Raw genomic sequence first — 22,902 nt, 5'->3', positions numbered from 1 at the left:
AGATATATTACGCTATAGCTCGTAAAAGTTGAAAAACTAAGTAAAATATTTATTCGAGTAAACAATTTGTCAGTTATAAACTCAGGTGTAGAACATTGAAGCTAAAAGAAACAAGGAGCTCGGTATTGTGGGTTTTTATTAACAAAAACAAAAAGAAGAAAACAAAATTGTTGGTTTCTTGTGTGAATAATCAAATTCGTAACACAGAGTTAAATGAATAATAGAAGAACAACAACCACACTGCTTTATCTAGTTTATGCTTACTGATCATCAGTTGACACTGGTTAGACTAAAGCATGCTGCAGCGTTCTTCAATGCATTCTCTGCATGCTCCATGGACCGTGTTGTGTCCTTGAACGATTCTTCCGAGCTGCAAGTCAATTCTCATCATTTAGTGAATTACAGTTGCATATCCACTTAGATTCAGCACTGCATCTCTTTGAATCGTAAAGATTAAAATTTGAAAAATACATAACCAAAGTGATAAAAAAAAATGTACCTAGAATCATAAGCCTCTTTGGAATCAATGTATGACTGTCTATCATCGATGGTGTCAAAGAACGGATGCAACTCATCGTAATCTTGAACAACTTCAGGTTGGATAGAGAGCGGCTGAAGAACTCCGAGTTCGGATTGAATCGCCTCGGAATTATTATTGTTGTTGTTGCTGTTGTTAGTCATAAAAGGATTCGAAATCCACATCTGATTTCCAGCATCATTATTGTTGTTGTTGGTGTCGTTGTTGATGATGTTGTCTTTGGAGTCAATATTATAAGCAGCAGAGCTGTAGGCAGCATCACTGCTGTTAGAGTAAGACTGCTGTTGGTGCTGATCTATAGGAGCCACCGCGGTGGCATTGTTGTTATTATTGTGATTATAAGGGGGAGGATTGTGATTGAAAAGTGGGAGGGGATTGTTGGGCGGAGCCATCCCTAGCTCTAAGTGTGACGTCACGTATTCCGGCATGGACAAAATCTGGTGCTGGTGCTGGTGGTGCTGTCTGTACACTGCCAGCTGTTGATGAACGGCTTGGAGCTCTTCCTCCGCCACGAGGATTTGGTACTGGATCTGCCAGATCACCTCCCAGCACCCGTAGACCGGAAACTTGTCGCGCACGTTAGCTTGGTATATGATGGACCTCATGGCCTCTAGCTTCTGGCGAGGTTCGAGATTTTTAAGTATTTTCAAAATGTTGCTGACTCCGAAAAGCTTGTGTGCGTTTTGGAACATTTTGGGTTGGTCCGGCGGGAAATAGGGAGCCAAGGGGCACTCCGCCCTGCACTTCCTTCGCTGGTACTTGCACGCGGCGCAGGCCTGGCTGGTGGTGCCCTTCAGGGTCATTTTTTCGATCCCAAAATGAGATTGGAACCAATCAGAGAGCCGGAAAGGCGAAAAACCTCGAAAGCAGTTGGAGAGGAGAGTGATGCAGTGGTTGAGATTGAAGAGGATGAGGAGGAGAGTGGCGGTGAGTTGGAGGAGGAGGAGGAGGGGGAGGAGAAATGGAAGTGGTGATATGGGGAACATTTTTTTGGATCTGAAAAGGTCTGGAAATGTGCGGATTTACTGGAAGCTGGGAGAGACTGAGTAAAAGAAAAGATTGAAGAGAGGAAGCGAAATTGGCGGGGAACTGTGAAGACCGTTGGGGACAAATGTTGGAATTTTGTAAGAGAAAAAGTCCTAAACTTTAGGGACTTTTTTTTTTTTTTTTTTAGTGGTCGTAGCCACTTCACACTGACCCCCTTCCTGAATGACGTGGCAAATCCCAACTTCTAGTTTCTAAATTTGATTTCTTTTGAATTTTTGAGGTCACTATGGTGAAGTTACGACTCTATTGATACGTGGAACATGTCAAAATTATTAAACTATTATCTTGTTTGTCATGTTATGTAGACAAATTTAAATTACATTGAAGGAAACTGAACTCTGACTAGCAGTTAGACAAGTCTCTAGTCAAATGTATGTCAGGGTCTCCTTTGCTTTTGTAAGATTTAGAGAAATATCACGAGTCCATTGCCCCAAATAAGAGAAAGTCGGCCTTAGTGATCTAACAATGCCGAGCAGAAGTGTTGTTTTACTTTGGGGATAACATATCTTCCCCAAGAGTAAGAACTTAGACCTCCTCTACAAGAGAGTGAATACCGCCAAATCGTAGTTCTCGTAAAAACAAAGTTATGGGGAGGATAAAGGGCAATATATCTTCATTTTTAACCTAATTGTAGTATCCAAATGAAGCAACAAATTTACTGTGATCCGCAGTTCCAAAGACCCAAAAGGGGAAGGGCCATAAGGTGATCTATACTATACAAAAACCTTTTCAAAACTTGGGGGAAATTTTATATAAAAATTAAAAAAAGTCTTAAGCAAACACCTTAATTTTCTTAAACCTATATTCCCCAGTTACAACTGTTACATACTCTGAGACCCAACTGGTAATCAAAGCCACTTATCGAAACGGCATATAGTACGCTCCTTAAATTCGCATAAATACGCCCAGACAAGCCATAAATACGCATATATACGCCCAGAGAGGCTGTAAATTCGCATACATACGCCCAGACAGGCCGTAGTAGTTGTTGCTGCCTTCTTCGTCGAAGAGTCCAACCTTAAAGGAAAGTTGCAGGACAGTGACCTGATTGTGCTGAAGACTATTCGAAGGTAAACGTACCAAAAGCTTAGACTTTTCGGCTCTTCGATGGTGAAACTCTTTAGATACACGGTTCTTCGTCAAGGACCAGCTGCTCCCACAAAAATTCTTGATAATATCACAAAACTGTTAATTCTATATCAGAACTCTGAACTTCGACCGGAACATTTATATCCTTCTTTTTTCTGAAACTGACGTTGCATACTTTACTGTCTAACCGGAAGGATGGAATGCGTTTGCTATGAACAATTCCTCGTGGTAGACGACGAAAGGATGTTACAACACCAATGCTCCCTTGCGAAGTCTGAAAACGTAATGAGTTCCAGAAAAAGCCTAGTTTACAGCTTCAAAGAAAAGAACCTGTGGTTGCAAATGCCCTCTTTCACACATGTTAAGAACATCAACCCAGCCACCAATCACCTGTAGACACATCAGACACAAATTATAACGAAGGTGGAAAGAAGAGCAAAATAAGGCATGATTTACACTAGAATAACCGACTTTACCTTGACAGTTTTATCATCGTACATAATCCAGCATCCACGGTCATGACTATAGGCAAAGCAATGGTAATGTTGTCCATAGTAGCAAACCTAAAAGTAAATAGTAGATATGAGATAAAACGAGAGAGCGGTATCCATAAATTCTTGTTGAGATTCAAAAGTTATGCACCGATAACATAGGAGCCAGTTTCCAATTAAACAAACGAAATTGGATATATTAAAAATAAAAAGGCCAGAGGAATCTAAGTTTATGGATAAGAAGTGTAAGCCGTTGTCATTTCACAACCAGAGGAAAAATACGCAATGCAGGTTGCATTTTGGGAAAACAGAACGCTACTATATGCATGACAACAACATTGAGGGTTATCCAAATATGCATACCACAGAAACCAAGTTGTGCGTGGTCTTTGGATCCAGGCCACGATAAAGGACGCTGATATCTATCTCAGTATTAAGAGCTGCCAATGTTGCTTTGATGTCATCAGCACTCTCACATGTCTTCTGCCAGCCCAGAACTGCACGAAGAAACAAAAATGTTGATGAGTTTTCAGGGTAAGCCAGTTTCTCTTTACAAACATAAGTGAGCAATGAATATTCTCATGATAAGTCTTCAAGTCACCTGTTGTGAAAACATGTGGTGGGGTTGAAAGAATGTGATGGATATGGTTGAGCTTCCCGCAGCCACCAGCTTCAGAATCACAGGCTAATTGGTGATTCATCTCCACATGATTTAGAAGCTCGTCATAGGAGCTTTCTGCACACATAACCTGAATAGCAAAGAAAGATAAAAAGAGATAGATGCAATCAGTTACAACGCCGAAACAGTAACAAGTTGCTTAGACTAAGAATTTCAACCATCAAGAAAATAAACAATCATAAAAATTGTTAACTGATACCTTCATTGTTCGCAGAGCACTGGCATTTATGTTATGGAAGAAGGAAGTATACTTGAGATGTCTGGACTCCAAACCACAATTGTAGCAATTCATTCGTTCAAAAATGTCCATGCCAAAGATGGAATGCACTATACAAGCATTGTTTGAACAATCCCAAGACCCTGGACAACCACTTTCCACTGATTCAGCATCGGAAACACTTGAAACAGGAGTAAATGACCGGTGAAGACAATCAAATATGACCACCAAAACTTCAGAAGCATCATTCATCTGAGCCTGTACGGTTGCTAAAATGTTAGTACCAGCTTCCAAAAATGAAGATAAATTCATGACATATGAGCCAAATATGACTTCAGAATAATTGTAGATTTGTACGAGAGGCAAGGGATACAATCAAATTCTCTAAATATACCTCCTGGAAGAAATTACTTTCTGGATACAGGTTGCTTAAAGCTATTCTCAAAGAAGTAGGGGCAACTGCTTCTCTACGAGTATCTGCAGATGCATTGCTCAGAGCAGTAAAGATTTCATACAATGCACAGACAACACAAGGACTCCCCACATGAACGTGCTTTGATGTTGATCTCCGGAGTAACTCATCTCGAAACAGTCTAATATGCCATAAAGACTGCAATGACAAGATTAAAAAGCAATGTTTCAATATCAATAAGATGCTCGGGAAAAATGAACCCACAACATAAATTTGACAAGCACTCTGTATTAATAGACCTGTATAATAACATTCAGAAAGCAGTTGTATTCACCAACTTCATTCTTTAACCCTGTGCCAAATATATCGGTTTCATTCGCATTTTCATTTACAATGTCATTGTGTAAAACACCATTATCTACATCTGGAGATATTCTTCTGGCCATCCTCAAATTTGAAACTACAGGAAACTTCTGACGCTCTTGGAATGTGTCTGCGAAATAGCATGAATAAAAATGGTCAGACAGTTGCACAAAATATTATACTATATGGTAAGTGCTCAGAGCCTCACCTGATGGAAAAAAATGCATCAGTGAGACGGCTAGTAGAAGTACAACTTGACAAGGTTTAGCGTATTTTTTATTAGACTGCATTATACACTCTCCACAAGCCCTCAATTTATCATCAAGGCCTCTATTAATCATACTTAGATCACATACTTGCTGTCAGTATATCTTTTGTTATTCATGCATGATTCCGAACCAGATTATTGCACAGAATTATATTTCAAGACGAAGCAATGCTCTCAATACCTACTTAATGCTTTTTCCTGATGACAATAAATAAAACTAGTGCAAAATCTACCAGAGATGACACCTTTTTGATTTTCCTAAAAAGTCAAGGTTACTGATCTGACTCACTTATAGTTGAACTCTAACATGAACAAATCTGAGACTACTTATCTAGTTCATTCATAGACCATCCGACAGACTAGTCAAACAAATATGGAAATCATCATCTGTTAACTACAAGCATGGAGGCGGAATTTCTTCCTCACATACCTCAGCCCTACCATGGGTTGATCCTAGACCTCCTCTTTATTATAGAGGGGTACCATTGTGACAACCATGGTCAGAGGTTTATACATGTAAAGAATAAGTAACATAACAAAGAGACCACATAAATAAGAGAATAATTTTACCTAGGCTTTGGCGTACGGCCTTTTTAAGGTCAGCTTGGAACCTTTCTTCATCAACTTCCTCTGCTCGTTGCTGTCTCAATTCCTTTGTTCCATTGTCTGCCAAAACAGTATAACCGGTTTTCACTTAACAAAACTCATGCTCATATTAACGCCAAATTTCCCCAAAAAAAAAAAAAAAAAAAAAGATTGATGATCTTTGGTCATATTAGCAGAGCAGTAAAAACAGTGTGTTCAAATGAAAGGACATAAACTTCATGCTAATGAGACCATAGGACGAATCACTACACATAAAATTCCAATTTTATTATAAACTACTAGGCAACATTTTGGATGAGCAAGTAGAGATGAGGTTACCAAATAGAAATTCATACTACAAAAGAAATATCTTTTTATAAAGATATTACCAACAATCTTAGGTAAACATTTTCACTTAACTATAAAATGAGAATACGCGAAAGGACAAAATTGGCTAGTCAACAAGCAAACAATGACAGGGCCACTAATGTTGACATTGTTCAACGTACTGTCAAAATAATCAATCATCGAGACTAGAGTGGAAACAGTGGAAACCATGAAGGATATGCAAAACTTACTGTTGGTAAGAAGATTGTCATTTGAACCCTCCACACTCGACCTCCCAACTTCAACATTTTCCTTTCCAGATGACAAGCCTTGAGACTTTCCATCAAGCACTTTTGTGGAACTCCTCTGTCTTCGGTTTTTCCTTCCTGTCCGTCGATCAGAAGGCAAATAACCATCATCTTCTAGAATTCCTCCATTTGGCAGGCCTGCTCAAGAAAATACACAATGACAACATCTCCTATTATTAAATTAACCCCAATCTCATACAACGAAATCCTACACCAACCTTGGTTAACTTTAGCTTGATGAGCACTAGAAACGGTAGGAGAATTGACTGGCACTGCAGAACCATTTGCCAGGTTAACAGGCACGCCTTCTAAATTGTTGGTGAATCCAGTCTTCTGTGCCAACTGCTCCTAGAAAACATTTTCATTAGTTTTCCTACTTTCTCTAAATATCCTCTAATTTAGACAGTATTCCTCTTCAAATATCTTTAGTATTCAGTTCAATATACCAATTATTTATTAAATTTAACCTAGAAATAAGGAAACAGATACGAGAAGGGCACAACCAAACAATGATTACCTGGACAGAACGCTTGAATGGCTCATTAACATCTTGACCATTAGCACAAGGCTCCAAGTTAACATCATGCGGTCCCTCCACCACCTTCTCTGGATGAAATTGAGTAGATTTCTTATTTTGCTCAGCAAGGTGCTTCTGCTTAGCTTCCTTTTCAATTTTTCTTTGAAACTTTAACGTTTCTTCCAGCTTTCTTTCCTCTTCTTCAAGTTCAATTCTCCGTTTGCATTCCTCTTCCAGCTGTTTCAAGTCATTGCCATTCAAAGAAATCACCAGCTCAGAATCTGGAAATGCACTATCAGATGCCCCTGGAAAGGAACTGCAGCAAGAGACACATCAGATATACATCAAAAATAAACTATAGCCAGTGCCCACCAATTATAATGGAAGGATAACATTATGAGGATAGAGTCAATACAAATGTGCATGTTAGGAGCAAGGAGACATACAGCTCAGAAGTCTCATCATGATGATAGTACTCATCCGAAACCCCACTACCCTACAGAAGTAAGAAAAAAAAATCGGATATAAGGATGTCTTCGTGGATTTGTAACATACATATAAACACCACAAAGAAAATAACAACCAGAAAACAGGATTAAAACCTTTGAATCTTTTGCTTTTCTAAACTCCTTGTTCTTCTTCTTATCCTTTGTTTTTTCCTGTGAATGTCTCAAATTATCGTTTCCTCCTCTGACACCTTTCTTAGAATCAAGTGCAAGTTCTGCCAAAAATGCTTCCCTTGCAGCATCGGACTTTTCTGTGGCATCTTTCTCAGCCAGATCCTCCAAATGTGCCTATAGATATAGACACAAGAATACATACTGTTAAACTCAGAAGCCTTAAACATGGCACAAAGATTAAATTTGTTTAATACATACCCGCAGGTATGACTTCACTAGAGGCAACAGTATCGACCGATAATCATGGGCAGAAATATGTTCAAGCTTAACTTCCATTTGCTGCATTCCAGTAACATTTTGCATAATCCGTGCATCTATTTTGCTAAGCTGCATGAGAAAACAGCTGAGGTAAAATGGCAACGATCAATATCATTATTTTAATTAAAAGGTAAGCCAACTTAGAATCTATCAACTGACCTCTACATATAATTGTTCTTTCCGTCTCTGAATTGCAACTTCTACACATGTGTCCAGCTGATGTACATAATCCTTGGCTCTCCGATCATCATCTTCCCCAAGTTCCAAGACACATAACTGAGAAGTCACACCACCATAAGTTTCCTCATATCCAAACTGATTAATATTTAGAGCTTCAGATTCTTTTAACACATTTGATATGGCATCTAATTCAGTCCTATTGCTGAGGAACATCACATCATTCTCTCTCCTGAGAAGCTCTTCTCTCCTCTTCTTTAGAATGGACTCAAAGCTTCGGTGGGCAAACTCTGTGACACTTTCCCTCTTCTTACCTTCTTCAATACAAAGATCCTCCACTGCCTGTAATGCTTCTTCATAGTTTAAATGCTCACACTTTTTCTCACAGAGAGACCGCAGGTGGTAAAACTCCTTTTCAAGCATCTGAAGGATTTCCATCCCTTGTTTTGTTTTCTCTTCTTTTGTGTGTACCCAGGATGTCAGTTGTTCCCCACTAGTTGGACCTGCAAATATCCAGGATAGCAGAGCATCGGAATCAGGAGGAACCCCATTTTCCTTACCAACGACAACAACAGGAGCAGCGTCAGTGACAGGATGATGACCAACATCACATGTACATTCAGATGACAATAGACACTCATCCAAAATGAGGCAGGATGCATCTCCATTGAGAACAATCCTCTCCTTAATCTCTACACCCTTATTTGCGTTATTCGCATCATCCGCAGGACTGCTACTTTTGTCAGAATATCTACCTAAACCACAAGCATGGGACAGGTCCTGCAAGAACTTGAGGATTTTCGTAAGCTGGGTAGCTCCTAGAAAGCAAATGCACAGAGGTGTTTGCTCCACACCGTGGTTGAGAAGCTGAGAACAGGAAGCCTGTAGCTCATCCATTGTAAATTGTATCACCCTGTTAAGATGGCTTGCAGCAAGATATTTGTGCCTGATAAGCACCTCAAATAAGGCATGAATTCTTTCAAGAAGCTTTTCGCGCTCAGAATCATCAGATACTGGCCAACCATTAGCAACAGAAGAATAAGCAATCGACCCATTGTCCTCCTCGCACTCCCCACACTCAACATGGGCAAGTTTCTTATGGTTATTTCCCTCAACAGTACAGCCACTAGGACTATCCCCAAGCATTTCCTTCTCAGGCGAAGAATCCCACGCATCTTTGAAGCACTCATCACAATCCTTGTTATGATTCCCAGAGTAGAAATCCTCAACCACCTCAGGCTCCTTGCATTTTCTTTGATCCGTAAGCATTCCAACTGCAGACGACGCATCCAACGGTTTCCAAGAACTACTAAGCAGCATCTCAGTCCATTCATTTTCAACCTTTTGAGGCAAAACTGACTGCATTTTGGGGATAAGGTTTCCCACATGCTCTTGCACAACATGGTGCATATGGGACTCACAATCCACAAACTTCTCATTACATCTACAACAAACCCAGAACTTCCAGCTCCTATTACTCTCCGCAAATGTCAATGCCTCTGATATAACCTCATTTGCCAAACCATCCTTAGACGAACTAAACTTCGCCTTAAGATCGCTAACTCTAAACTTAAGTAACTCTTTCTTCATATCAACAGTCAATGATTTCCAAAATGACCGAACCAAATCCTTCCTCTCCGCTGAGGACCCATTTTTCCTCAAGTTCCCAAACTTTCTCCTCTCACTACCTCTCTGACTAGACCCCGATGACGAATCTAATCCCCTATCACTCTTCTCACCCTCATTTCCCAATTGAGGCACATCAGACTTCTGCTGCAAGAGCCTCGCCGCTGCCACTCTCACTTCAATCTCTTTCCTTCTCTCCTCCGGCGTCTTAGTGGCCTTCTTAATCTCATTAGGCCGCCTGGTCTGCACCAGCCTCACCTCCATTGGGTCCTCCGTGGCCCTCCGAATAGGAATCAACCGAAACTTCTCCTCCCCATTGCCCAAATTCTTCATCCAAGTCGAAATCGAAGCGATATTGGACTTCTGAATAAGCTGCCTCAGCTCATTCTGCACGTGCCCAATTCGAGCATCGGCCGTTGATATCTTCTGCTGGCTCTCCTCCTGCAAGCTCTCCCTGGCGGGATCGACCGGCTTCTCGATCGCCAGCGCCCGCTCGCACTCCGCCACCACTTCCTCGTACTCCTTCCCGTCGTTGGCCGCCTCATAGAGCAAATTGGCGTAGAAGTGCGCGAACTCGATCGAGTTTGGCGAAAGCTCGACGGCTCGGCGCGCTGAGTCCATCGCGTTTCGCAAATGCCGCTGCTTCGAGTTGGGGTCGTCGATAATCGAGGCGACCTTGACGCACACAGTTCCCTGGACTCGGTGAATCAGCGCCGAGTGAGCCGAGTTCTCGTACCGCTGGCACGACTCCTTCATCAGCCGCAGCGCCTTGGTGTGGTTCCCCCGCCGCAGAGCGGTCAGGGCACGCTCGCATTCCACCTTCGCCGCCCCGCCGTCCGATTCGATCATCGGCAACGGCGAGGATTCGATCTTGTTATTCGAGAGGAGTAGGGCATCGGGCTCAGCTTCGACGAGAGCCAGAGTGGTGTCTGATTGGGACGAAAAGACGGCGTCTCCATCGGCCACCGGGAGTGGCTGAACAGCCGCCGGCGACTGCTTGGGTCGCGGAGCAGCGTTTCGCTTCTTATTACCCATGTATCGAACTCTCTCCCAATCCCCAACTCACATGCATATGTATATATATATAATTCTCTCTCTATTTTATCTGTATATATGTGCACCTATACATATATGCCGATGTATAAAGTTGTAAGGGTTCTTACAGGGGGAGGATGGTTGGGGAAGGACTGGAATTTCACAAGGGGGACGGCGGCGATGAGTGATCGGCGGCGATTTTTAGAGAGACAGAATGGAGAGAGAGAGAGAGAGAGACGCTACCTACTAGTAGAAGTGGCCATGGAACAAGAAAAGGCCATTAGAGGTTTGATGAGGAAATAAGCAAAGGGGAGAAAGGCGGATTAAGGTTATTTATATTATATGTGTGTGGGGATTGTGATTAGACTCTCTTAAAAATGTTGTTAATTATGGTTTTGTTTTGGTTTTAGAATATGGTTTGAGGGACGCTATTCGTAAAAGTGATACTCTTTATAAATTATCTGTTATTTTACCGTTTAATATTATTTTTCATATTAATATTATAAAATATTAGGTTCAAAAATTAAGGTGAGAGAAAGTTCTTTCAATTTTGAGAGATTCAATTTAGCATTTCTCATATGATTTTAAACAGGATAGTGGTTCCAAGTTGGAAATTTAGGTAAACTATAAAAACACAAGTCTCGTGTAATAATAAGATTTGAATTGTTATAAATAAGGAAAACTAATAAAAGGGTTTGAAAATTTTAAGTTTTAACGATAAGGACAAAATAAAGGTAAAGTGAATAGTACCATGATTAACTTTTTAATGTAAAAATATAATTTTTCGTTAAAATAAATAGTACTAAAAGCTTTTCGTTAAAATCTACTTATTAATAATGTCGAACTTAGAACTTATTATTAATTTAATTTTTAGCTGTCGCAAGTGAGTTCACATAGCTTCTCAATAAATAGTGTCTTTTGAGTACTTCCTTGAGAAGGTTAATATTTTTTTTTTTAATCAAAAATATAGCTTAATTCCCCAAGAAAAAGTAGGATATGCAATAATCGATAAAATAAATAAATAAATCTTTTGATTACTTCCTCGAGAAGGCTATCTTTACTTTTCTTTATTGTGTTGGGTGGAATCTTTGTAAGTGAGGTCTTTTGATGACTTGGAAATCAAAATGACTGAAACTCTTTTATTTCAGCCCACAAATTTAAGATTGAATGAGTTACAAAACATTCATGGGTGAAATAACGACTTGAATGAGTGGCAAAACATTGATTTTGAGTTTTAGTTTTCGAAATCAATGTAAAGATAAATTACATATTGAATCGGATATGTGAGAGTAATTTAGATAGTAAATTTAAGTTTGAAGAAACATCTGATATTTTAATTTAAATTTAATATGATGCAGAAGGCAGGTTGAGAGTAGAAAGAAGTTAAATGAGAATAAAGTATGTAAATCTTGATTGGGTGCACAAACTTTTGTGTGCTCCGAAGTACCGATTACCAACAATTAAATCTTAATTGTAGATTTTTATATAGAAATCTAAAGGTTAAACTCCGGAATAGCCAAAAAAATATCTTCTATGGTACATATCTCTCGATTTATTATTTATGTGACAAAAGAAGATTACGAATAAACATCCAGAAATAGCTAAGAATTTGTGTACACAAGTTCTCAGCATTTTTATCGCACCTTTTTTTTTTTTATGTTCTCTTGAGTCTCGATGGAATCGGACCACACCAACTTCAGTCCAAAAGAAAAAGGAAGCTCACCAACTTAACGGTCAATCCGAAACTACCAAACACTTGAAAACATTTTTCAACTGATTTATGTCCGTTGAATCTCTGCAGGGGTGTTTGGAGAGTTGAAAAACCATCCCCATTTCCATCAGAAGCATGTCCTGTTCCACGGAAGGGATCCTCTCCCTCCTAATCCATCAAGTTCGGGAATCTACACCGTTGAAATTTGATCCAATGACTACATACAGAAGCCTACTTTAAAGGTTATAATAATTTTAACCGTTAAATCAAATTTTAACGGCCCGTATCTCCTGACTTGATGGATTAGGAGGAAGGAATCCAGAGAGGATCCCTTTCCCTGTTCCACTACTTAACAAAATCCAAATTAGGGTTTCTGCTAAACAATTTTATTTGTTCTGTAAACAGCTGCACATGAGAACATAAGTACATTGTCATAATACATAAGAGGCCTCAATCAACCCCAACCTGCTCATCATCTTCCCCGCCGAGAAGGAAAACAAAAAATCGTGCGGTAGTGACAGAGCGGAAGAAGTGCTACCGCCTACAGTAAATGCATTCGCTCCACATAAGATTGGAGCAACCACCTGTTAAGAGGCTCCCCACATCCTATAAAACAACCAGAATTGCCGTTTTCAGTGAAGAATGGGGAGCGAAAAACTTTCAGCAGTTCCTGCACCGCCTGCCTAACCAAAGAAGCTCCTGTAACCCTACTCCGCCGGCCCCATCCTGTCACTATATCAATCCGGCTTGGACAAATCCCGGATATTAGCATTTGTTGGCGAAACCAAGCAAGTGTTCTTGATAGTGCTGTGACAGCAGTACCATCAGACATAACGTGCAGGTTTATAAGCCAATAGCATGAGCTTTTCTCTGTGATGGCATCTGGATAGACATTCTTTTGTGCAGCCACCTCCCATACATAACCCGCCTCCTCCTTTAGCCCCGCCTTGTGAAGAAAATCCACTACCGCATCTACTAGTCCCCTCTTGCTTTCTCTATCCTCGCTATGCATCAGATCCAAGAACCTGCACATGTGATCTCGCACGTTTTGACCATCTGGTCCTGCCGATGGCATAGACAGTAAGAATGTATGTGCAGGATGGCCTGTGACTGCCATAAGCTCACCGCAAAATCTCATGTCATATGGTGATTGTGCTTCTGTGCAACAACTGATAAGCAATGTATATGTCTGCAGAGAAGGGTTTAGACCTAAACCCATCATGCTCTGCAGCAAGTGATAGGCATCTGAGAGCTGGTGCACCCTAAGAAACGCACTGAGCAGAGAATTGCAAGTAGGCACATTAGGACGTAAACCTGCATGAAGCATTGCTTGATACCAATTCCAGGCTTTTTCCACATTACCAGCCTTACCCCACAAATCCACCAAAAGACCATAAACAGGCTCATCAGGTACCCAGTTCTTGCGTTTCATTTCATGAAAAATCGCCTCGGCTTCCTCAAGATATCCACAATGGCCAAGGACCTCCATTATTATGCTATAAGTTACTTTATCTGGTTCAAATCCCGCACCCTGCATGTCACGGTAGAGCTTTAAAGAAGTTTCATAATTCCTTGCCTTGGCCTGCAAAGCTATCATGATATTATACGTGACTAAATTGGGAACACAACCATGATTAAACATCTCACAAAACAGCCGATGAGCAGGAGCTAAATGACCAGCTTTCCCAAGACAGTTAATCATAACACTGTACGTGAATGTGTCAGGAGCAAGACCAGCCACTTGCATCCTGTCATACAATCCTAGGGCAACATCAAGAAACCCAGCTTTTGCATGGATGTCAATTAATGTGCAGTAGGTGACACGGTCAGGTTCACATCCCGCTTCTTGCATTTGATTAAACACATTCATTGCTTCTTTTAAATAGTTTGCACGGCCATAACTATGAATTAGACGGTTATATGTCACAACATTTGGCTGGCAACCTTCTTTCAGCATCTGATTAAGCAATTTGTTAATGGCACCAAACTGCCTGGAACGGCCAAGGATCCCAACCATGGTGGTATAAGTGTGCCCATCATGCTTGAATCCTGCTTGCCGCTTAAGCCAATAAAAAAATCCAAGAGCAACGGAATGATCTTGAAGTTGCTTTAAAATTTGGTTTGCTTGATATGCATCCATTGAACAGTTGAGATTTCCAAGAGCGGCCTCTGCAGCAGGACCCCATCTCATCTGTTGCAGTATGTGAGAAACATTATGAACAACATTCCCGGTGTGAGCATACTGTCTGTTGATTTGGGGAGCTATTCCTGTTGGCATTTTCACATCTCTTATGGGCCTGTTGAAACTTTTAGAGGCACGACCCATGGTCTCTGCATCAGAAGCCTGCACACTGGAACTGTAATTTGGAATGAAGTTTGAATGAGGTTTTGATTTCGGTGGCATAGATCTGTTCTCATGACGGTCGGAATATACAACATGAGGTACCGCTGAGCTTTCCGTCCTAGTATATGGAACATGATTTAGACCTTTAACGAAACTGGATTTCTCACCTTTGCCCTTTTGACCATGATTATTACTTGTAGGCTTTGATGCAGCTGATACCTCAGTAGATTGTTTTGGATGTACACTAGTGAAATGCTCTTTTTTTATTTGTTTCACGTGTGATGGCTTGATACCACTGAGGGGTCTGGTCGGATCAACCATACAGTTATTAAGGATTCCAAGCCCATCACATAAAGGAAGCTTGCCATTTACTATATCAGACAGAAAATTTACAGCAGCAACTCCTGCCTTAGCAAACTGGTCTGCAATGAGAGGTGATGAGTGCACCACATCCGTGGTACTAGCATAACTTACAGTCTCCGATCTCCCAAAAGATCGTGGTGCTGTTGCAACCTTATTAATAGAAGCTGTATGGTCAACACTTTCGGCTTTACGAAGACCTGCCACTTTTACTGCATCTCCCAAAAGGATGGTTCCTGCCCTTGCTGAAGGTTTAGATAACATGGTCAATGGATTTTGGGCAAGTGCTAGCTGCCTTTGCGAAACACAAGTTTCATCTTCAGAGCAAGAGCATGAATTTCCATCTGTGGCACTACATCGTGGCCCGGTAAGGAAGAATGACCTCGCACCACTTGAAAGGTTACTTAATTGCTTTGCTCGCAACATAATTTACTGAGAGGGTATCACCTGCATAAAAAGAATGGATATGAATTAGTAACATAAGAACAATTCTAGGTTTCTAACATCTTAAAAGAAAAGCTAGTGAGTACTGAGTAAGGAGTGACAGGCAGTCAACCACAAGTCAATTCCAGCTTTTCTAATCTACCCAACAGATAATTGATGTGAATCACCTTGGTCAGACACGATATCATATCAAACTTGCATCAAAACTATATAGTCGATTATCATGAACCCTTAATACCTGGAATACACGTCCCTAGATAAGACGAACTGCTCCACAGGGAAGATATCACTCATTCCCGTCAATAAGAAATGAACTCGTTAGATAAGAAAATTAATAGCATGGTCAGACTTCATTTCCAATTTGTTAACAAGTAGTCTTGAAATCCTCAAAGTGCTCAGTGATCCCAAATGGAGGTTGCACTCTATACCATTCCACTCCAGCAATGGTAATGACTAAACCAATTCCTTGTGATTCTGAGATCATTGGTTAGTAGAACCTCTTAGAAACACGATGTTAGATTTGAATGTGATTTGTAAGGACTTCTTCAGGAAGACAAGTGTGAACAAGACACTCTATATTGTAACAATTCCATGAAGCACGTCCTGCACAGAATAGCACCAAACAAAATTACTTCAATACTCCTATCAGCAATAATTCTTCTTCGAGCGTATTTACTCAACAAAAAATTCCTAAACATACACATGTTGGACTTTATGATCAGCATTTCCATAGATTACAAATACACATGAATATAAGAGCTAACTAAGAATCTATCGAATTAGCACAGACAAGTGAGCAAGCAAGAAAGAACCTGATGAAGCCACTGATGAAAACCTAAAGATAAATCTTCTACTCACTCAGAACCCTTATGTTCAATCCAGTAGATAGGACTAGTATCATGTAAGCGAACGTATTTTTCTAACGAGCAAGGCCTTCTCTTATATTGACATAACCATAACCGCCTCCTTCCTATCATGGGATTGCAGTTGGTTACCGTAGAGTCTACGTTTTCTAACCAAGCCGTCCTATAAATCCTCCAAAAAAAGCAAGTGATCAACAGCTATATTGCCTCTAATTAACATGTAATTAGGGTTCCAACAACACAGAGAGTCTTCGGCATCTCTCTCGAAATCAATAAACTGGCTTGCTTTGAATGTTTCACGGGCGGAACTATATATACATTTCATCATTCAATTATACAACATCTCACTGGCATACCTAGAACTCAGCAGATACTATAGTTGCAAAAATTTCATTTTCTCTTTCTACTGTTAACATTTCTAGTACTAAAATTTATTTGTTTTATTTTCTTAATGACAAACAAAAGATCAAGACATACAAGCAATCCATAACCTTAAATCCACATTTTCCGAAGAAAATCCTCAATTCCCACACACAAATGAACACAAAGATTGAAACTTCCAGACCAGCAAAGCCACCCTCCAACGTTAATCAAAACAAAAACGCACAAAAACACAAAAAAAGAACCAATCTTCACGACATCTCAGACTTCTCCAACAAAACCCATGTTCTCAATTACCACAAAACACAGAAAAAAACACTAAAAATTCATCAAAAATCCAAACAACGAAGAAAAAAACTCAGAGAGGGAGAGTGAGAGAGAGGCACCTGCAATGGTGAACGGGCTTCTGGGTTCTTAACGCGTGTGTAGAGAGAGAGAGAGGAGAGAGAGAAGGGATGGCAGCGTCTCTGCTCTCTCCGCCGTCAAGACTGGAGCTTTATTACTTTTCCAACCAAGTTGGGGAGAAGGAGGCTACATACCATCAGCTGTTTTTTCTCTTCGCCCTACTTTGTATTTTCCCCGACGTGTACTGTGGGATGTTCGGTACACGTGTCAGAGCCTTCATGGTTAGCACGTGACCTGAATCCGGATCCTCACCGAATTTTCTCTGTGAGAATCTCAAAGATTCGTGAATCGTGTCCGTTCATCGTATATCGTGCGATCAGAAATTATTTTAAATATTTTTATTTAAAAATAAATATAAATAATACTTCATAAAAATTAACCACATGATATACGATAAATGAACACAATTCACGAATTCCTAAAATCATCATCAAAAGAATCCGGAGAGGATCCGGTTGGCTGATGAAAACCCTACTTCTACAGATTTCCTTCGGTTCAGAATTTTTATTTGATTTTAATACTTTTGGGAGGATTCAGTCCGGTTGGCTGTTCTTGTCACCATTGTTCTCCTGGACATACTATTTTATGCTTTTTATGATCCATAAATAATTATAAAATAATATAGAAACAAATAGACATAAAATTTGGTTGGTCGAACGGTTATGATGGTGCAGGTGTAAAGTAGAAAGTTGAGGAAGAAGCTGGGGATTGCACCTGATGGCTGTGTCTACGTGGACGGAGACACGCCCCTTAGTCGGACTACGAACGGTCAAGTCAAAAACCCAAATGTAAAGTATGTTTTTTTTCAAACATAAATTTTGTATTTTCAAAAGTTTGTTTTGATTTTTGATTTACGGTCACATATTCATTGTTTTGTTCCTTAGTACTATGATCTGATAATATTTATTTTTACTTGTAAAAAAATATTTTAAATTTGAATCTCATGAATAACAAATTCGATACCAAATTAGATTGTTCGTTGTGTGACTTAACCGAAATCCCTCTTCTTATAGTATAAAATATATTATTGTACTCTATAAAAAAAATGTTCTTTGTTTTTTATTTTTTTTAAGAGGACCAGTTGGTAATTTCGCCACAGCAATCCACCATTTTGGAGGCCAAAGAGACTCTTAGAGACATTTCAGTCTCTTTTGCCCACCATCGTGCTATTCACTAACATCAAGAATCGAACCTGGGATATGCAGTGTGAAATATGAGCCTGAATCTCATCATTAATCATTAAGTCACCCAGTGATGATTAAAATGTTCCTCATTTTTTAATTTAATTGTTTGTTTGAACTAACGGCAACGGGAATTAAATAAATGAAAATAATTTGATTTTTTATTTTGAGAAAACAAAACCAAACCACTTTGCCAAAGTTCAGTTTATGAAAAGTTTTAGATTTGAATATCATAGATAACAAATTTGATACCAAAATAGATTGTTCCTTGTGTGACTCAACCGAAGTCCCTCTCCTTATAGTATAAAATATATCGTTGTACTCCATAAAAAAAATGTTCTTTGTTTTTTATTTTTTATAAGAGGACCAGTTGGTGATTTCACCACAGCAGTCCACCATTTTGGAGCCCAAAGAGACTCTTAGAGACATTTCAGCCTCTCTTGCCCACCATCGCGCGATTCACTAGCACCAAAAATTGAACCTGGGATATGCAGTGTGAAATACGGGCCTGAAACTCATCGTTAATCATTGAGTCACCCAGTGATGATTAAAATGTTCCTCATTTTTTAATTTAATTGTTTGTTTGAACTGACGACAACGGTAATTAAATAAATGAAAATAATTTGATTTTCTATTTTGAGAAAACAAAACCAAACCGCTTTGCCAAAGTTCAGTTCATCATCGTACCAAAATTGAAGAAAATACCGTAGCAACGGTTCGGTTCGGTTTTGGTTTCGGTTTCGGTTTTCGGCTTGACCTGCCCTCTCCCGTGTTGCTAAAGCAGATAATCTTGGTCAAATGAGTAATTAAATTCAGATAGCTAATTACTCTAATTACTTTCCCTAATTATTCCGTTAGTTATAAACGGACCTCCCTATGTATTATCCGTTACCGATTCTAGAAATAGGATCTGGGCCGTTATCATGGGCCTTTGGTCTTCAGGCTTCACATTAGTTTCGACCATGGTATGATTTCAGACCAGGCCCACACTATGTTTGTAAAACTCTTTTAATTTTTGTGGGTCAGTTACATGTAGAAAATCATGTTCCTTTAGACTCAACGATTTAAGAAAATTATGGTTATCTACTATTCAATCTTAATCCAACAATAAAGCTGAAAGTATAATAAATAAGTAAATGACAGGACCACCTACCATTGGACCAAGATCGAACTCATCATTTTGGACCTATGCAACAGTTAGGTTGGTCTGTGTTTATTTGATACTTAGCAAAAACAGCACTTTAAAGTTAAAGCATAGAGTGAAAGTGAATGATCTTTACCTTAACCAAAAATTAGGAAGCATTGAACTATTGATTCTTTTTGTTGAGAATAAATCTCATATTGACAAGAGAATGAAATGTGCGTGTGTTTATAAGTAATTTGGGCTGCTCCCTATATTGGCAATATTGGTTTTATGGTAGAACCTCTACTTTCTTCACTTCCGTCAGTCTAACTGTCAAATTAACCGCTTTTTATTTGACGTAACACTTAAAATCGCTCATTCTTTGCTTACATGGGTGCTACTTCGTGATACGCGGATTATTCATTAACATATGTGCATTATGTGTGAAAAAGAAGGGAAGGAAAATGGTATGCGTACCCTTAATCCCTCAGTATCCCTCCCTAGTATGAACTATGAAGATAGTATGAAATAATGGTGAAATTCAATTATGTACACAGCCGGATCAGTTCCTTCTAAGATTGTCTGTACATACGTACCAGCGTGCACTAGGTTGTTCTTGTTCATGGAGAATCGTCGAAGCTTTACGATCACGACGTGAGTTGTGAGTTTAGCAGTTTAAAAACGGAATTAGCAGCTAGTTAGCTCATTAATCCTCATGTGATTAGGTAATGAACAATGATGGAAAAGCTTTCTTTCACTCATGCACGTAGACCACTTTAAACCCTAGCATGTGGGAATGTGGCATGAAATATAATAATTTAATTCATGAACTAAATAGTGCGTAGTAGGCCAAGTTCTTCTGCAATTTTGATTGAAAAGGATTGAAAAGGGAGAATGAAAGGCCATGTTTGGGAGCATGATTTTGTCTGGCGATACCTTCAAGAAAAGCATGTGTTCTTTCCCAGCTCACCCTCCACGCCTACTGCATCAAAAGCAAAGTTTATCAACTCTTTCCAGCTTTCCTTTTCAATTTTAATTTCAAAATTACTTTTGGCCACTGCTAGCTGTAGCTGTTTGATATAAACAAAATTATATGAGGGTCCCTTCATTACGATTAATTAATAATATATACTTGTGGATTAAGTAAAGAGATAGGGTTAATGAGAGAGATTGTATCTTGCTTGCAGTAAAAGAGAAAAGACTTTTTCTGTGTAACATCATGCATTATTAACAAATGGCAATCAGATAGTTGCAAGTTAGAATGCTTGATTGGTGAATTAGAGGGGCCTCAAGTGAGAAATAAGTCAAAGGAACCTTGATTTTACTTTCCTTCCCCCACACGCATAACCTTTAGACAAAAAAATATCATGGAGTTAGATTTGTTGGGTTTTATGATGTTTTGGAAAAATGTTAATCTTTTAGATTTGCTATGTTATATGTCTAAAGTGTGTGAAATTGTTAATATGAACAATGTTAGAGAGATTATATATATTATATTGATATTGATGTGATAAATGATACGCATAACCAACATCTAATCAGCTATTTAAATTCATTATTTGTTACATCAAATGATACATCAAATTAATATAAAAATGTAATCTTCATATCATTTTTTATTAATTAATATTGACCATTGTTCTAATGAAAAACACAAATTTAGAACATGATTTTAATATGCATATTATTGGCTTCTTAGTTAAAATTGTTTTTGAGATTCGCATAATCTCTCATTTTAGTCCTTGAGATTTAAAATCGATAAAACTGGTCTCTAACAGTTTGTCTACCGTTAATTATTTTGGTCATTCTGTAAAAAATTTCCCTTAAATAAGAATAAAATGATAAAAATGCCCATACTTTTTGTCAAATCATTTTGGCCCATTGTTTATTAAATTAAGAGTATTTTTGTTATTTTGTTCTTTTTTTTAACATATATTTTTAGGGAATGACTAAACTAATTGATGGTGGACAAACTTATAAACCACTTTTATCGACTTCAAATCTTAGGGACTAAAGTGAAGAGTTATGACAATCTCAAGTATCATTTTGACTAGAATATCTACATTATTGTTTACTTAATGAGATAGCAATATAATGTACCATATATTTTGATTAGATTAGCATGTAGCAATGTTTCGATTAGATTAACTAGCAAGTTCAGTAGCAATACATTCATACCAACTTTTGCATGATATTATCCATGTATGCTGCTGCATGGACCTTTTGAGTGGTGGAGAGTGTAATTTACTGTATACAACCCACGATATAAGACAGATTTTTTCTACAAGTGAAAAGACACGTATAATCATGGGCGAAGCTACAGAGGAGCGAGGAGGGGCGGACGCCCCTCCCCTCACCGGAAATCAAGCCCAGAAGCAATGGTTTAGCCCTTCTGATCCTGCCGGAAGTGGAGTTCCGGTTGTAGCTCTGGTTTCTTTGCTACTGCACGCAGCATCACCAAAGGCTTATAAGTTTTTTTCTGAAAATTCTTAGACAAAACGACGCCGTTTCGGTCAATTGAGTTAAAAAAATGATTGTAGTGAGGACCACTGGTCCCCCATTTCCTCTTCACACTCACACCCCGACCCTTTTAAGAGAGCAGCAAAGTATGCCCCCAAAAACTCACAATTCACAAATATACCATATCTAGTTTTGACTTGTTAAATTATATATTGGCAATGTATTTAATTTTGTATTTATGAATATAAATTTTAGTCTTCAATCACCTAATGTAGATTAATAGTTAGCACATAATTTAGTCTCTTACTTATATATAAATATTAGATAATTGGTAGCGTTCATTTTGATCATTTTCAAAGTAGTGTTCATTTTGATCTTTTCAAATGAGTAAAAAAATGAAGAACTTATGGATTTGGAGTTTACCTTAAAAAAATAGGTCAACCACAATTTACACTCTTCACGTTTGGAATGATTTCTAAAATGAACCATAAAGTGTTAAAATTCTCATAATGCATCATTAGATATATTATAAGTGTATTAATTTTTATCTTCGCCCTAATTGTACAATAATTTATTAAATTGATGACATTGTGAGCTTGATACCTTTATATGAGCTAACTTGTAAACTATATTTGCACCGATTGACTAAAAAACCTCTTTAATTTAGGATTATTAATCTTTTTAAAATTCGATTTTGACGAAGATTTAACTGAAACCAAAGGGTGATTGGCATCGAAAATGTGTTTTTTTTTTTGGACGACTAGACAAAAGAAAAAAAAAGGGCATTTTGAATGGAAGAATTTGCAACGACCAATGACAAATTTTTTCTCTCGAAAAGTTTTTCCGATGACTTAATACCTTTTCCCACAACATGTTACCCTTGCTAATAACGTTTCATTATGCAATGAATGAGCACATCATGAAATGTTTTTATGACACAAAACCTCGTCGGTAACAATTTTTACCTATTCAAATTTTACCCCTCCTTCCAATAATTCTTAACTTCGCCACTG

General features: G+C 38.7%; 2 protein-coding genes and 1 pseudogene across 5 annotated transcripts; all 3 read right to left on the bottom strand.

Annotated features, from left to right (window-relative positions):
• Positions 1–102: 102 nt before the first annotated feature.
• LOC137712053 (LOB domain-containing protein 27-like) lies at positions 103–1,651 on the bottom strand. The gene is made up of 2 exons (XM_068451202.2): positions 500–1,651; positions 103–370 (listed from the first exon to the last, which is right to left on the bottom strand). The coding sequence occupies exons 1-2, from the start codon at positions 1,522–1,524 to the stop codon at positions 271–273; spliced, it is 1,125 nt and encodes a 374-aa protein (XP_068307303.2). The 5' UTR covers positions 1,525–1,651; the 3' UTR covers positions 103–270.
• A 518-nt stretch (positions 1,652–2,169) lies between these two features.
• LOC137712595 (uncharacterized) lies at positions 2,170–10,916 on the bottom strand. 2 transcript variants are annotated; one of them, XM_068451692.2, is made up of 15 exons: positions 7,939–10,916; positions 7,720–7,848; positions 7,444–7,635; positions 7,288–7,337; positions 6,842–7,157; positions 6,543–6,672; positions 6,268–6,462; positions 5,675–5,770; positions 4,773–4,966; positions 4,456–4,671; positions 4,044–4,319; positions 3,767–3,914; positions 3,529–3,662; positions 3,151–3,237; positions 2,170–3,064 (listed from the first exon to the last, which is right to left on the bottom strand). In XM_068451692.2, exons 1-15 carry the CDS (start codon positions 10,615–10,617, stop codon positions 2,978–2,980), a joined length of 4,929 nt encoding a protein of 1,642 aa, XP_068307793.2. In that variant the 5' UTR covers positions 10,618–10,916; the 3' UTR covers positions 2,170–2,977. The 2 variants fall into 2 exon arrangements, with proteins under 2 accessions (XP_068307793.2, XP_068307794.2); XM_068451693.2 differs by having other exon boundaries at positions 6,543–6,666.
• Positions 10,917–12,698: 1,782 nt separating this feature from the next.
• LOC137712572 (pentatricopeptide repeat-containing protein At1g18900 pseudogene) lies at positions 12,699–17,292 on the bottom strand (annotated as a pseudogene). Of its 2 annotated transcripts, XR_015955751.1 has the most exons (3): positions 17,107–17,292; positions 15,715–16,079; positions 12,699–15,479 (listed from the first exon to the last, which is right to left on the bottom strand). The product of XR_015955751.1 is annotated as a pentatricopeptide repeat-containing protein At1g18900 pseudogene, transcript variant X1 (transcript). The 2 variants fall into 2 exon arrangements; XR_015955752.1 differs by lacking the exon at positions 15,715–16,079 and having other exon boundaries at positions 17,107–17,280.
• Positions 17,293–22,902: the final 5,610 nt, after the last annotated feature.

The sequence above is a fragment of the Pyrus communis genome, chromosome 14, assembly GCF_041283825.1.
Source record: "Pyrus communis isolate YQ-2024b chromosome 14, ASM4128382v1, whole genome shotgun sequence".
In the NCBI taxonomy this organism is placed as follows: domain Eukaryota; kingdom Viridiplantae; phylum Streptophyta; class Magnoliopsida; order Rosales; family Rosaceae; genus Pyrus; species Pyrus communis.
This window is presented reverse-complemented; position numbering and strand designations above follow the sequence as displayed.

What these genes read in the sequence shown, in the direction of transcription:
- LOC137712595 (XM_068451692.2), bottom strand. Translation starts at nt 10,617, where the DNA reads ATGGGTAATAAGAAGCGAAACGCTGCTCCGCGACCCAAGCAGTCGCCG. An exon ending in GAAAAGCAAAAGATTCAAAG is followed by an intron (nt 7,338 to 7,443) that starts GTTTTAATCCTG and finishes TTACTTCTGTAG; the next exon opens with GGTAGTGGGGTTTCGGATGA. An exon ending in TCAAGCTAAAGTTAACCAAG is followed by an intron (nt 6,463 to 6,542) that starts GTTGGTGTAGGA and finishes TTTCTTGAGCAG; the next exon opens with GCCTGCCAAATGGAGGAATT.
- LOC137712053 (XM_068451202.2), bottom strand. Translation starts at nt 1,524, where the DNA reads ATGTTCCCCATATCACCACTTCCATTTCTCCTCCCCCTCCTCCTCCTC. An exon ending in AAAGAGGCTTATGATTCTAG is followed by an intron (nt 371 to 499) that starts GTACATTTTTTT and finishes ATTGACTTGCAG; the next exon opens with CTCGGAAGAATCGTTCAAGG.